At 45.5% G+C, this 14,879-nt stretch overlaps 6 protein-coding genes across 6 annotated transcripts; 5 read left to right on the top strand and 1 right to left on the bottom strand.

The window, feature by feature from the left end:
• Positions 1-900: 900 nt before the first annotated feature.
• C8R40DRAFT_1073428 (major facilitator superfamily domain-containing protein) lies at positions 901-3,055 on the top strand (the record flags this gene model as incomplete). Its single annotated transcript, XM_046226569.1, has 8 exons — positions 901-913; positions 1,082-1,139; positions 1,285-1,465; positions 1,520-1,660; positions 1,721-1,914; positions 1,979-2,293; positions 2,349-2,593; positions 2,661-3,055. The coding sequence occupies 8 exons, from the start codon at positions 901-903 to the stop codon at positions 3,053-3,055; spliced, it is 1,542 nt and encodes a 513-aa protein (XP_046081246.1).
• A 233-nt stretch (positions 3,056-3,288) lies between these two features.
• On the bottom strand, positions 3,289-5,566 carry C8R40DRAFT_1127222 (uncharacterized protein). The gene is made up of 6 exons (XM_046229051.1): positions 5,512-5,566; positions 5,382-5,453; positions 5,261-5,330; positions 4,887-5,205; positions 4,328-4,831; positions 3,289-4,268 (listed from the first exon to the last, which is right to left on the bottom strand). The coding sequence occupies exons 1-6, from the start codon at positions 5,522-5,524 to the stop codon at positions 3,447-3,449; spliced, it is 1,800 nt and encodes a 599-aa protein (XP_046081245.1). The 5' UTR covers positions 5,525-5,566; the 3' UTR covers positions 3,289-3,446.
• On the top strand, positions 5,514-6,341 carry C8R40DRAFT_656500 (Prefoldin subunit-domain-containing protein). Its single transcript, XM_046235788.1, has 4 exons — positions 5,514-5,674; positions 5,726-5,828; positions 5,888-5,994; positions 6,045-6,341. The coding sequence occupies exons 1-4, from the start codon at positions 5,597-5,599 to the stop codon at positions 6,210-6,212; spliced, it is 456 nt and encodes a 151-aa protein (XP_046081244.1). The 5' UTR covers positions 5,514-5,596; the 3' UTR covers positions 6,213-6,341.
• A 2,010-nt stretch (positions 6,342-8,351) lies between these two features.
• On the top strand, positions 8,352-9,282 carry C8R40DRAFT_1127202 (uncharacterized protein). Its single transcript, XM_046229050.1, has 3 exons — positions 8,352-8,452; positions 8,511-8,541; positions 8,599-9,282. Exons 2-3 carry the CDS (start codon positions 8,530-8,532, stop codon positions 9,202-9,204), a joined length of 618 nt encoding a protein of 205 aa, XP_046081243.1. The 5' UTR covers positions 8,352-8,452; positions 8,511-8,529; the 3' UTR covers positions 9,205-9,282.
• C8R40DRAFT_656652 (uncharacterized protein) lies at positions 8,910-10,353 on the top strand. The gene has a single exon (XM_046235789.1). It carries the CDS (start codon positions 9,233-9,235, stop codon positions 10,214-10,216), a length of 984 nt encoding a protein of 327 aa, XP_046081242.1. The 5' UTR covers positions 8,910-9,232; the 3' UTR covers positions 10,217-10,353.
• Positions 10,354-11,188: 835 nt separating this feature from the next.
• On the top strand, positions 11,189-14,269 carry C8R40DRAFT_1175854 (uncharacterized protein; the record flags this gene model as incomplete). Its single annotated transcript, XM_046232400.1, has 6 exons — positions 11,189-11,393; positions 11,446-11,749; positions 11,805-12,653; positions 12,699-12,889; positions 12,948-13,642; positions 13,697-14,269. 6 exons carry the CDS (start codon positions 11,189-11,191, stop codon positions 14,267-14,269), a joined length of 2,817 nt encoding a protein of 938 aa, XP_046081241.1.
• Between the last annotated feature and the right edge of the window lie 610 nt (positions 14,270-14,879).

The raw sequence follows: 14,879 nt of genomic DNA, 5'->3' as shown, positions 1-14,879 counted from the left end.
TCACCCTGTCCCTATCACCATTTACAGCTGCGGCTGCATCACCGAGATCGAGAGGCATGATACATAGAGCAAAAATGTTTGTAGGAGCCTGAGAGCTTCATTGAAGAGTACTAGTAAACGCTGATCGATGTCAGATAGCCTCGCGGGCCTTCACGTGCACGAGAAGGAAGAAATTAAGAGTGATGAGGCGCCCGACTTTCCTTTAGGATACGTCTTTTCGTTCGACTCTAATCTTCACAATCTTTTGCTGTTGTCAAATTCTATCACTGGGTATCTCAAGTAAGTTCCATTATTAGTTTTGCGTTCCTCGTGGTCTTGTATGATAGCACTTGACTAGCTTGACATATTATGTAGGATTATGCGAGTACTGAGGTGGAAGGAAGTAGATATGTACAGGATACGGTCATCTGCTGAGTTGGAGAAAAAGCTTGATCAGGCTGGATTCTGAACCTGGTATGCCCCGGTATGCCTTATCCCTCTTTCAATCCTCTTGTCTATTCCTGATCGATGATTATATACACATAGCTGACCACGTATTGCATCAAGCTCTTCTTTCAAGGCTTCATCTGTCGTCGGGCTTTTGCCTACAAATATGTGCGAGGCGATCTCGCTTTCGTGTAATCCGCTGTAACTCAAACAAGCCTAGCTCGCATAATAACACATGCAAATGTATTATTGAGATATCCTTTCGCGGTCGAGGTATCTGCGTGTTTATATGAACAGAACACTCTACAATCCATTTGTCGTAACCTTCATCTCACACCTGTGAAACCCGGAGAGAATTCGTGCCTCGGTATCTGAATCTGTGCAAACTAAGCCGCTTTCCAAGAACGTCGCTTGATGGACGTGGGCCAAACATACGTTCGCATACACATTCCCAAAACATGAGTGTATTTAGTGATGAACATCGATGGTAAGTGCACATAACTCGTCTCGCAAACCTCTAATATTGAAGCCATTCAAGATTCCCTACCAATGGTCGCGTCTGATGTGTCCCACTGGCCGATAGTTATGAATTCGATGAGAGATTGCGATTTCCAACATAGTGAATGTGTCATTATGTGCCTCATGATGATGAAAGTACCTTGCAGAATGAGCGCGAGACCACAAGGCCTAGAAATCAATGACAAGATTAGAAGGTAAGCTTTAGATCATATACGAGTTGTCGAACCTTCTGATAGACAATTGATTATCCTCCTTAAAGCCCAAAAGTCCCCGTGAAATCTCATTATCAGGTAGACCTTTGAGAACCCCCCAGCACAAATTTTCATTTCGTATTCTCAGCGAGTGCGACATGAGACCTTCGCTTGAGCCTCAGGTCACTTCTGAAGCAGAAAATGACATTGTTGGAAAAGGTCCCATTATTCAAGAAGATCCTGCAATGACGGAAGGAGGAGCGGTATGGCGGAAACTGGATTATCATATTCTCCCCCTAATGGCGATGTATTTTTTCTTGTCCTTTCTGGTATGTACCTCCACCCTTTCTTCTCATTCCGTCCTCAAGTACCATGCTTTACAGGATCGAACAAATGTCGGAAACGCACGGGTGGCGGGACTGCAAAAGGACCTCGGAATGTCGAACAAGCAATACAGTATAGCGTTGACGGTTACCTATGTGCCTTATATTGTGTTTCAACTACCTTCCAATCTCATACTCAAAGTATGCCCACAAGCTCGAGTCAGATTTTGAAGATGCTTTCTGAAAGACTGTCTTGCATAGGCTGTCGGACCTAATCTTTTACTTCCAACAATGTTAACCCTTTGGGGAGTTGTCACTGTTCTGCAGGGAGTTGTCAAGTCCTATTCTGGGTTTTTAGCCTGTCGGTTCTTCCTAGGTCTCCTTGAGGGTGGCCTCTTTCCAGGACTTGTGCTTTATCTCTCTTACTTCTATCCTCGATACATGATGAACACACGGTGGGCTCTCTATCCTGGTATGTAGAAAGGAACGTTCTAATATAAGCTATTCTTTGCGCACTAGCGTTACCGCGTTCTTCTCATCTGCCTCCCTCTCTGGAGCGTTCTCAGGAATCTTGGCGTACGGAATCATTCACATGGATGGTGTCGGAAACCGACCTGGGTGGTCTTGGATCTTCATCCTCGAAGGCTTATTCACGTTCCTATTCGGCGTGTTTTCATTCTTCCTTTTTCCTCGATCAGTTGATAATTCCCGATTTTTGAGCCCCGCGGAGAAGGAGTACATAAAAGAAAAGCTGCTTGAAGACTGTGATCATAAAGAAGAGGAAGGGTTCAGCTGGAGTGAAGTTGTTGAGGCGTTGAGACTCCCCCAGCTTTGGTTCATGTCCATAGCGTTCTTTCTTTCGGCCACGACTCTATTTGGCTTGGCTTAGTTGGTTGTTCTCAATCGTTGCAGTTTACCAGGAACTAACAGAGTGTTTCCGTAGCTTTTCTCCATCGATCATTCAAGGCCTTGGATATACTGCAGCAGATACACAGCTGATGAGCGTTCCTCCGTACGCTGTCGCCTGCGTTGTGGCTTTGATTGCGTCTTTCGTTTCCGACCGTTATCGGTGCCGCGGAATTGTCTGTGTTGTTTCTGTCCTCCTCTGTGCCATCGGATTTGCGATTTTTCTCGGTGTGTATTTTTTTTTGAAATCAAATGTTTCCTCCAGGATCATCTTGACAACCCCGACGTTTGGAAGGATCTGAATCAAACCAAATCCAATATGGATCACTCTTTTTTTCGGTCACCGGCGCATGTATGGCAGCACCAACACAAGCCACCTGGAATGCGAACAATGCTTCTCCTCAGACCCGTCGAGCGACAGTTATTGCGGTCGGATTCGTGTTTTCCAACGGTGGTGGTATTCTCGCAACTTGGCTGCTTGGTGGTTCATTGAGTCCTGCACCCAGATACACCGAAGCGACAATAACGCTCTTGGTGTTTAGTCTTCTTGCGGCACTGATGTGTGGGCTGAATATGTTCTACCTCAGGATGCAAAATGGAAAGAAGGCTGAAAGGAGGAAGACGATGAGCAGAGAGGATGAGAAGCCTGGGATCGGGAATCACAGTTCTTGGTACATATACAACTTGTAGAATATATTGCTCATAAATGTTATGATGCCTCGAGAGTTCTTTCTGTCGAGACTTGACCCTCGATAACTTCCAGTCTTTGTATCGATCTATTCTGTGTATGCTACGATCACCGGAAAAGCAATGCGTCACCATTGCGGAATTGGACAACTACAGACTCTTCCAGCCCAGACTCATCTAATTACGCTATTGCTTCGTTCCACATTCATGCAATAATACGCCATGCATATATGTTACATCCCACCAACTGATTATCCTATTGCTGGTGTACATATAGAAATGGCTAACACAGCTGCAGTGAGAAACGAAAGGAAACGTATGTATGTACGTGATAATAAGATAGTACGAGCAGGGTATGTCCATGGGTGGTATATGATAGCCAGGGTCCAACGCGTCAACATCCGTATCCAAATACGACACCCAAAAGATCTTTCCAGCTTCGTTTGATCAGAAGCGTCGTACCACCACCATACTCCGTAACCAACCACTCTAGATATCTTTCATCGACTGAGCTGAAAGGTCCAAGTTCAAACGCCAGAATATCTTTCGGTACAAGATTAATCGTATTATTCGATCTCTCACTGGGTGGGGGAAGCAGAGATTCTAAAATCGATAGTTGGAAGGAGGTATGTGCGTGGAACGTCTGAAGAAGCGCCAGCGTTGTTCGAAGCTGCATTTCCTCGCGTTCGGATTCCATCGACGAGAGCAACTCCGCGTCCGCTTGGTCGACTTCAGCATCTGTATAACTTTGAGGGGTATTTGAATTCCTGGTCGCCGTCCCGGAAGTCCGAGCACGATTGTTTTGACCGGACCCAAGGAACATCCCACTGGTTTTTCGCATCGGTTTGTTCGTCGGTAAACTAACTAACGGTCTACCTTCGATCCCTGCGCCCAAACTCCGAATTTGAGCTCTCTCAGAATTGCCAGCAATCGTGCTCAAGGTGAGATCATCGTCGCCCTCTAGCCTGATTGAGCCCCAGTTCTCGGCACCGTTCGACGTCGAATAAGATTGTATGGAATTACCTCTCCAAGAGCCTATCCAAAGACTGGCGCAGACGAGACACACATCTTCGTACACACGCCATACATCGGTCCAAGCGGTGATAAGCCCGAGTTTCTGGTCGGAAACGTCACTGAAGCCAGGAGTACAGCACGAGAAATTGGACGAATGGCTGTTTGAAGAGTCGAGCTGAAGAATGCGGTCTAATTCGTTCCACTGTGATCAAGGAGGTCGATATAAGTAAAACAAGCCTCCGAGAAGTGATATAGACTCACCAATTTCACATCACTCCAAGCGAAGCGGACGGTGGAAAGGCGATGAGTCAGGCCTCTTGAAGTAGGAAGAATGGGTTCAGACGAATAGAAGGTAGGTCGTGTTGCCTTATTGGGCGTTGAGGTCGTCAGATCTATGAGGAGATCATAATATGACGGCCGTTCGAGGAATAACGCGTCCGTGGTGCAAGCAATCCACCCTCTCCCAGATTTACTTTCTGCTTGCAACCGGTCAATGTCACTTAGTGTGATCATGCCCAGCACCTGAATCCCCTCCTTGCTCTTCCCGGGTAAACGGTTAGAGGTGGTATCAACCTGTTGCTCGTAACAAAAGTCTGCCGCGACGTGACAAAGTATACAAGCTGCTTCCACTGGAGGGAGTGTATATATAAGGGTTCTCTTCCTGCCGATGACATGTTTGTAAAGTGTGAGAGTTGACGGTCCTAGGATGCGCAGAAGATGTGGAAGGTGTAGTGTCGGATTAATGTTTGACCGATCACGATTTTCCTATTATCGAAACCTTTATTGCGGCAAAAGTAAGGATGGGAACCGGGTTGCTTACCCCGTCCAATTCATGACTCCACCCACACCAGTCTCCTGCTCCTCCAAGATCAACAGACTTCGACTCGTGTGATTCGAAATACATTCTTGAAGGCTGCCAATCGGTCTCAGAAGGTTGCAAGGTTTCCGTCAGCTCCATCCGAGCATAAAGCATAACCATGAGGTCCTTCAGTGCAGCTACATGACGCCAAGGCTTCGGTCTAGTAGATTTTGCGAGTAGAACACCCAGGGATGACAGGCGAAAGCCTCTGTGACCATCTTCTGTTGATTTGACTCGCCGAAATGCGCAAACACCTTGGTGGCCATCCTTCGAAAAATAACTGGGAGGAACGTAGTTAGGATACCGTCACTAAATACTCTTCAAATTTGACTCACACGATGTCCTGTTCCACCAGATGCAGACCACTAGGAAGAGCACTGAATTCGAGATTATCGAGGTTGAAGTCTGGCCGAGAAGATTGAGAAAGATTATGAGAAAGATTCGTGATAGGCTAACCTCCACTGGCTGTTACAGACCAATCTATAACATTACCTCTAGTGGGGTGGAAGGATGCATGGAATATGGCAACTGTAAATCGAAAGAAAAATGATTGAGAAGGGTGCCATGGAAATTAAGTTCAACGGACCTAAGTCACCCATCGAGGTTTTGAAAGAGGATATCGTCACTGTGTCACGTCGCGGACCGCATTACGTCTCAATCTAACGTCGACCATGGCTCAACCTCAGCCAGTCAGTTTAACAGACTTGGATCTAAATCAGCTCGGAGATATCAAGAAACAGTTCGAAGAAGTGCGTGTTTTATTCCCTTGTGCTGTTCACAATTAAGTGGATCTCTATCAGGAATTAAATCACCTCACAAATTCCTTCGCGCAACTGAAGCAGGCTCAGGCAAAATTCAAGGCTTGTATCGATAATGTATCAGAGATTAATCTTCAGAATCGAGGTAAGTTGCTCAGATACTATTTTCGTATTTTTTACCTCTTCCATACTCGTCATGTCTAGGCAAAACTATCCTTGTTCCTCTCACCAATTCCCTCTACGTTCCCGGAAAACTCAACGATCCAGACCATGTTCTCGTCGACGTCGGTACAGGGTACTTCGTTGAAAAGGTAAGCATGAAATATGAGGCAACCTTAGTACCAATGCTGAATCTACATAGACACGCCCGCAAGCCACGAAACACTACCAAACCAAGGTCGATTACATTCGGACGAACCTGGAGACTCTAGAGGACACAATTCAAAAGAAGAGGGACAATATGAATGCAGTCGTAAATGTAATTCAAGTCAAGTTACAAGAACAGACTCGAAATGTAAAAAAAGATTGAGCTCACCGTTTCTTCTTGTTCATGCCATTGTATCGCTGCAAAGATGGATCTATCAAACCTTGTTTTCTTCTCATGAGTGAGTACATATTCTCACATGGACCCACAATCATCTATCGCGGGTGATCTACTGATAGGAAAAAAATTGAAGGCAAGCGCCCTCTGCTTTCCGGGCTCTTCTTTACTGCTGGTCACTGCATGGATGAGGAGAAGGGGTGGGCAGAGCAAAACGACGCCCTCAATGTGCACCATGGGTTACTGCTAGTAGTGTAGAAGTTGATAATCAATTCGGAGGTGGGGCGGATCTTGAGTGGGACCGCACTGCAGCTCTCGCTCGCTCGTCCATGCACTGCAGTGTCTGCCACTCAACTTAGTGCTACTTGGTGCATCTCTTTCAGAAATCAAACTACCTCGCGAAACCGTTTCGCAAATTGACGTAGGTACACTTAGATCGAGAAGCTGACTGGCACTCGCCCTGAGTATCGAGGTGAATTTCTCAGAGACCAGCCTTGATCTTTTTTGAAACCCCATATAGATCCTATTGTTGCCTCTCCCAACGTTTATCCGTATCCAGCATACATAGTACGCCGGTACAAGATAATCCCTTGAAAACATCAGATAGGAATCGACCCTCCCAACTTGAATCAATCACGGCTGAATCTATTATCGGATACGATCCACCCTCATTTACATAAGAACAAATGCAATCGCCGCCGATGTAGAGCAATGTATTCTAAAACAAGTCCACTGGTAGTTGCCCTTGCTCTGCAAAGATGGCATACGTTCATCCCTATTCATCCCTAGACCTTGTTTTCTATCCAAAGCGAACTTAACTCAGGCTGTCCATCATGGACCCACAGACGTCCATCACGGGGCCTTCTGATAATAATTTTGTCTTCCATTTGGACAGCGTTGTACTCGAGGTTCCAAGGAACAAAAGTAACCAGAAGTTACCGCCTTTGTATATAGCTCAAGCTAAGTGTGTTCTTAATCCAATCATGATGGAATATCTATCATCGTTTCCAATTGTGTCTCTTGTGATATCGTTCTAGCGACCTGTTGAATCCAATTGTCTTTGTTCTTTGAAATTGCATTCTAGATAACAACGAGTCATCATGTGCGAAAGACATGGTCAATGGGCGTACTTAAGGAACCATTTCTTATGCATCCCTTCATAGAAGAAAGCTCTTCCCTACTAGTTCCTTCGAGATTTCCAACAACGACAATGGAAGAACACCTTGTTAAAGACATGTCGGAATTATTATTCGCGAGAGGCGGGGTCAGTTTCTCTCCGAAAGAGTTACAGTCTCTGCAGGCAATGCTTCGCCGCAAGATGGGTACGTATTTGAATCCATGATCTACAGGTTGAGAACTGAACCTTTTAATGCTCATAGGCCATGCTGACGACGCACAAGAACGGGATGTGAAAGATGTTGGCTTAGGTATAGGCTCAAATTGGCCTGAGTCTACGTTATATCTGTGTGTTGAGCATCTTCTAGATGATCGGGACCCACGCCAGGCCACTTTGCAAATAATGGACAACGACGCAAAAACAAAGAACTGTGAGTCTCGATATGCTATGATTTCTGCGCTCTAATGGTCCCATGTAGTAGATCTTGATCTACGGTTGAAGGAACACATAGACTCATTTCTCAGCGAATACGATTCTCAATTGGAGAAACTGGCTTTGAATCAGATACAGATCCCTTTATGGAAGCCGGATCTTCCTGACCTTAGCGACGATTTAAGGCAGTTCATACAGGATCTTAAAATTCCTCGAGCTCGTGCACCCAATGATCACCTTCCTGATATGTTGCTGCACAAGTTGGGCCGATTTCAGAAAAATAGGAATTTGAGAGATCGACTGAAAGGGTTATTTGACAACAAAAATCACAAGTGAGTTTTATTCGTACGTAGTAATGGGTACCAACGACTAAACAAATTTCGAAGGGTTTTTGTCAATACTTCTGGATCTGGGAAAACCAGGATGATTCTAGAACACTTGTGCTCTCAGTGGGGCATATATCTTACCTGCCACAAGGAGTCTCGAGTTGGTTCGTCAGACTTGATGATTGCAATATCGTCGATAGAACAACGAGTGACAGATCTTCCTCGTCCGGCCATACTACAAGTTACACCCCAACAACTAGCCGAATACAATGATACTATAGGAGATGTGAGCACTGAAAAACAGTGTCTACAGGCGGTGCTCAGCGTGAACAATAGATTGGCATCTTTCCGAGCTTCGTCTGAAGGAGTTAGCTTCCGAAAAGCCATCGAGGCCAACCAGAAGATCGTCACCTCCGAGTTGCAGATCCTGATGTTGGCTCGGCTGACCGTCCTACAACGGTTCATTTCGACTCTGCGTAGATTGGGTAAAGATACTCGCCGGATGTCTCACAAACGTCAGTGGCTATATCTCCAACTTCATCCAGAACTATTGCTATCCAGAGTCGAAGGCAAATCAAAGGACATCTTCACCGAACTGATCATGCATATCGCCGGTGTCATTACTCAGGAAGGGGCTGATGCGGCTGTACATGACATTATCTTGAAGGAGCTTATCAATGGCGTTCTTACGGAGCTCAGGGACGCTGTGGATTACAGACTGGATACTGCATTGGACGAATGTCAATTCACCGCACAGCAGCTGCCTTCCTGCTTTCGTTCGGACGATTGGACGGTAAACCGACCTCTTCTTCGTCAGATAGCTAGATCCTTAGACATAATATTGAACGGGAATTCTCATGTCACTTTGGTCCTAGGATCCTTTATCTTTACTGGAACAGGTTTGTCCAGAGATATCATAACTGAGGCACTCTCGTCAGTTGTCTCGAAACCAGGATTGACCATTGAGATCAATGCGACAGGAGCGTTTAATGACGCCACAAGTCAACTCGAATACATGAAAGAGCTTTTCCCTCCTGAAATATGGCAAGACAAAGAATTTGAACAGGTACGACGCAGGATATTTTACTGGCTACGAGGAAGGTAAGGAAATATAGCATTGATATTCGGAACGTATGTGTTTTGATCTTTTCGTTCACTTATGTAGGCACAGGTTCACTGCAGAGTATTTATCCGTTGTATTACAGAATGGATATCAACATCTGCATAAACTTCTCAATGTTTACATTGCTAAGATCGCCGATATTAATCCTGCAGATTACAATGGCGAGGTGATGGAATTCGGCAACGTTGCTTGGCCTCCTCGGGGATTTGCATTTGAAAAACTGGATGCAGAAATGAAAGAAAGGGTCAAAACAATGTGCCACGAGTATTTGTTCACATCTCAGCTATCCGCCGACTTCGGTGAAAACGAAATCAGATATGTAGAATACGGTCTAGCCAGATTCTTGCAACAGGGGGTTATCGCGCTTGATGAGCCTCTTGTGTTGTTAGCATGCTCGATGTGGTTCAACAATCAACCCAAACGCTGCGGTACTAGTTTGTACCAGACTCTAGCCTCCCGTATTCGGGACCATAGTCCCTCTACCGGCCGGAATGGATTCGAAGAGTTCATCTGCTTCTATCTTCAGCATGTCTTCCGGAAGCCCCGCAGATTAGACGAGGTTTTCAAGTTCAAGGGCGAGAACAAGATAGGAGAGAAGCTTGCCACATTAGTTACTCTTCATATCAATGATTATGAGGAAGAGCTCAGACTTATCGAGGGAAAAATCAATCTGGTAGGAAGGCCGTCTCTGTTTGGACCTATCGGTCAAATAACGAACGAGTTATGGGAAGAAGGGACCTCTTCCTTGCAAGATTGGATCGACTTAAAAAGCTATACAGCGTTCTGCTTCCCGATGAAAATCATGGGGCCCGACATCATGTGCTTTCTCAAGCTACAGGATCCAGTAGCGAGCTCGAAAGATTTCACCTACATATGCCTCGCAATCCAATGCAAATTCTACGATGATCTTCCACGTAAAACCCTAAGCGAGGCTATCGCAACAGTAACCCCAAACAATTTTTTTCAAAGGCGGGTGAGTAGAGAAAAGGAGTGACAAGCGCAGACTAATTGCTCATTCGAATTCATAGAGGCAAAGCAATGCTTCAACTGCTCAAGCTATTGCGACACAGACAACAACTGACGGGAAGAGGAACGAAGCACGGGATCGTTTTCTGAAAACTCTGCTCAATTTTCCCCGCAAAGATCCGCTGGCAGGAACATATGGGGTATTACGCATCATATGTGGTTTTCCAGTTCTCGTCGACCTCGAGAAAGCCTTCGATGTTCGGGTGAAAGACGACAAAGAAGAAGACGCAATAAAAGTCAAAATGGTGACAAAGCAGACTCCAGACCCAGATGGGACTGATGGACACCCATTAGCGTCATTCAATGACAGTCTTTTACGCTCAGAAACGCGCCCCTTTCACCCTACAAATATGCTCGATCTCATCATAAGAAGGGCTTATGCTGCGGGAGACTCACTAGTCCTTGATCAAAACTCACCCGGCGTGATCGGCATTAGTCCACCGGCAGTAGAACCTCGCCGGAATAAAACGGGTCTTCAGAAAGCGGAAGCGGCTCGAAAGTTGGCCGCACGGCATCGAATACGTGGAAATATCGTGCATTCTAGCAATCTCGCCGTTCGAAAAGGTCGGATCGTGCCACAAATTACTGAAGACGTAATCACGATGTTGCGAGTTGACCATGCACATTGGGGCGAAAGGTTGAACTTGAAACGTAAACATGATGAGAGCGTCAAACGTTAATTAAAATTACTATACTATATAAGTATGTCAAGTACCAGTATTTACATCTTTGAACACTATTTTCTATCTTATACGAAGAGGATCGTAAAAAAGTCTCCGAGATACTTTCATCCTAAATGATTCTGCCAGACTGCCACTGAAGCTTTGAAGAGTTAAACAAAAGTTGAAAACTCCCATAAAAGGAAGTTTCTGGTTGGCTTCGGCCTGATCCGTAGGAATCCGGAATGTTGTGCTTGAGGCTTTGACGTTTGACCCTTACCATGAATATTTTCCTCTCCTTTCCAAATATTGAGCAAGTTGTGCCGGCGTCCCAATTTTTCTTCCAAATTTTGAAATTTCGCAAGGGACCGTTCAAGCCATCATTAGGACTGTGCTTCAACGCTTTATTAGTCGATTCGGATTTACATGAAAAGCTCAAGGTTGCGCATCATGCGCGAGACATGGGAGCTCTTGACAGTCTTTGTAGTGCGTCCAATGGCTTTTCTTACTCGGGTTGTCTCTTGATATCTTTGCGCAGTGTACTTTGAGAGGAATGCATGGCGTATGGATCCAGACCTCGAGGATGTGTTCGAAGCAATTCGTTTGATGGAGTCAGACAACAAGATAATGCCATTCGTCAAGGGTGAATGGAAACTCCCTATCTGGGCCCCCACCAGGGAAGACACCGATCCAGATATAATGGATCATGTTCGAAAGCTCGGGATTCCACTCGGGAACCGCGAAGAAATTCCTCTTGTCATACTTCACAAACTGGGTAGTTTTCAGCATGACCCCATCTTGAAGAAGAGGCTGGACACAATCTTCTCTCCCAATCATCACACGTTCGTCTCTTTGTTTACATGCGCAGCCCTCCTTTTTACTTTGTACATCATCCAGTTTTCTTATCAATACGTCTGGCACTGGGAAAACTAAACTTCTTTTCGAAGGCCTTTGCCTCCATTGGGGACTCTATTTTACGTGCGCTATCGATTCCTCTTTCCTCGGAGCGGGTGATTTCGTTCTCGCCATCAATGATATCGAGTCACACCGGAACTGGACAGGGCATTTGCCTTTTCCCTCCAGTCCCCATTACGCCACCTCCCTCCAACACAACATAAAAACAATTTTCCGCTTGACTAGCGAAGCACTTTTGGCGCGATTACTCGTTTTCAAAATGTACCTGACGGCGTGCTCAAAAAGCGCTCTCTGTCATGATCATCGGCAACGCTGGCTAGAATCGCAGATTTTCCCCCGTACGATCACATCTCGGTTCGAAGCATATGGTAAGACGAAATACGAGATTTCCAGAGCCGAAGTGCACGATTCAGTGATTGACGACGCCATAACGCACACTTTGGAAGACATACAAAGTATCTGGGACATATCACCGGGTGAATTCTTCTACATTGTGATAGATGAGGCAAACGTAGCTTCTCGAAAGCATGATGGCGCTTTTGCAGATGAGTACGGGCGTTACTCGATTTTGAAGGAGATTATTCGAAGTTTTCAATGTCGGATGGGCCACTTGCCCGTGAGGTTTGTTGTTGCGGGTACCATCATTCCTCGGGAACATTTTCAATCTTCCTCAGGGGAATGGGATAGTTTCCGTTGGTGTTCAGATACAGGTTGTTTTGATGATCCGGAGGCCCATCGACGTTATATCTCCCAGTTTCTACCGCCACATTTTGAAAAGTCAGACACAGGTCAACTTCTTATAAAACGAATGTGGCATTGGTTACGAGGAAGGTAAATATTGTTCATTCACGTAGATCACTGCTCAACAACATTTAGGTACCGCTATACCGCATCTTTCTTGACATTGTTATTGGACAATAATTTCGAGAGTCCCCATACATTATTGGGAGGATTCGTTCAAACTATGTCTGGATACATGCCCCCTGAGAATTCTGAATATACATCACAAGAGACATTCTCCATGAACAATTGGTATTTATCTCTTGGCTCTAAAGGTTTATCTATACGTGCGTTACTATGAGAAAGCTTGCCTTTTCCTTACTGATTCTTTCTGATGATTGTCAGGTTCCACTAGCACCATTGCAATGCACCGGTCGGTCATAAGCTTTTTGACCACTTCCAAGGGATGCTGTGATTTCACGTCCAACGACATCGATCTCGTCAACGAAGACTATGGAATTTTTCTGGATCCAACGTGTTCTCGAATAGGACTGGACGAGCCGGTAACAGTCATTTACGGGGCGAAATGGCTCAAACAACAACCATATTTCACTCTCGTGAGGTTGGCTGGGGCATTTGCTTGGAACTACCAAACTGAAATACATCCGTCTCACTTTGCTTCATCCCTTGCTTTATCTTTGGCTTTCTGTTTTGGTGATTTCTGCAAGGTTTCGAACACCTGCACGGTCTTTGGACTCACCACGCCATTATTGAATGGGAGACTCGTGAAGTTTGTCAAAGTTGCTGAGCGACTAGAAACATTGGATGTACAACTCTCGGAAACTATGCCCGACAGACTGGTATTTGTGGCGGGGGCTCCAGAAGAAGTCATGTCCTGGTTCAAACACGAGCATGACGAACCGTTTTGTCTACTGCCCTCTTCTTCGAGCACTAGCGTGACTTTGGTCTTTTGTCTCAAACTCTCTGATGAGCGAACTTTTTGGGTTTTTGTATATGTTCCTTCGACATTCACAAGAGAAAATCCGGACTTTGCCCAAGACATCAAAGAGATTCATCCGAACGTTATATTTCGTGATCAGGTAAGGAAATCGTTACAATTTAGCCTTTCAAAATATTGAACGAATGTTTCTCAGCCTGAAGTCGTTACGCTTCTCGATCAGCTACCAAATCTAAATACCGACGTGGGTCCCTCTGGCATCCTACGTATTTCTGGGTCGTTCCGGGTCAAAAGCGCGACCGTGGACAGCATTCCGCACGAAGAATATCCTGCTGGGGTCCTGAACATTGGGAGGCTAGATAAGTTAACGAAAGAAATTTCTCAAGACATGCTCATGCGTCGTCTATCTCGAATCTTCACTCAAGAAGGTCGAATAGAACCATTTTATATGGCGTTACCCACAGCGGCTCAGGATGATGTTTCAGCCATAGCCAAGAAACGTGCCAGATCCACATCTACAGATGATGCCGCGAGTACTTCCAGGACCGATGGCACGAAGGTTCAAAAGTCTTCCAAAGATATTGTTGCCCCAGATTCCGGTCCCATGACTAGGAAGGGTCGCAAAGGTACAAGCAGTTTGCGAACTCTTCGCAGTAATCGCAACATGAGAGATGTTGTTTTAGGACGTGCTTCAGTCGTGGTTCCTCGTTCTAGTTTGGTTGATTCAACCGTTCCGTCCTCGCCATATAATTTACGCAAACAGAGATAAAAGCAGCTTTGAATGTACTTGATTACACACATGATGTTTTGCCTCGATTTTCGTAGGTAAAGTAGTATCTCAGTTATAACCTGTGGTACCCTGGATTTTTACATTTATGAATAATAGTATTGGAGCAAGCTCCAACACACTGCAGATTTCTTCCTATTTAAATAATCTCACAATCGGCCGAGGCTTCTGGGTCACCATTTTGTCGACTGAGTCAACTATTTGAGGCGAGTGGGATGGTTTCTGGATGTCGTTCCTCTGCGTTTGGGGGCGGTGGGGGTGGTGTGCCTCAGGAACAACGTCCCGCTGCAGGTCCCTCTGTGACTGTCCTGTTGTTTTGAATATTGATATCGATGGGTTGTATGAGGCCGACTAAAGAGTGTCTCCTGAGGAGTTCATAGATCGTCTTTCCCGTCTCTCCCAGACTAGTATCTTCCAAGCAAAAATGAAGGTAAAAACCGCCCTGCTAACGGTTAAAGAGGACTCTGAGAAAGGGCAAGAAACGGGGTCGATGAGACCGGCGCATAGTTACTCACACCAACGTAGAATTGGCTATGCTGCTGTAGGAGGCCGTAGTGACTCGACCTGATTGGCTTTGAATTTGAAGCTTGAA

Source organism: Lentinula edodes, assembly GCF_021015755.1.
Source record: "Lentinula edodes strain Le(Bin) 0899 ss11 chromosome Unknown C8R40scaffold_47, whole genome shotgun sequence".
Taxonomy (NCBI): domain Eukaryota; kingdom Fungi; phylum Basidiomycota; class Agaricomycetes; order Agaricales; family Omphalotaceae; genus Lentinula; species Lentinula edodes.
This window is presented reverse-complemented; position numbering and strand designations above follow the sequence as displayed.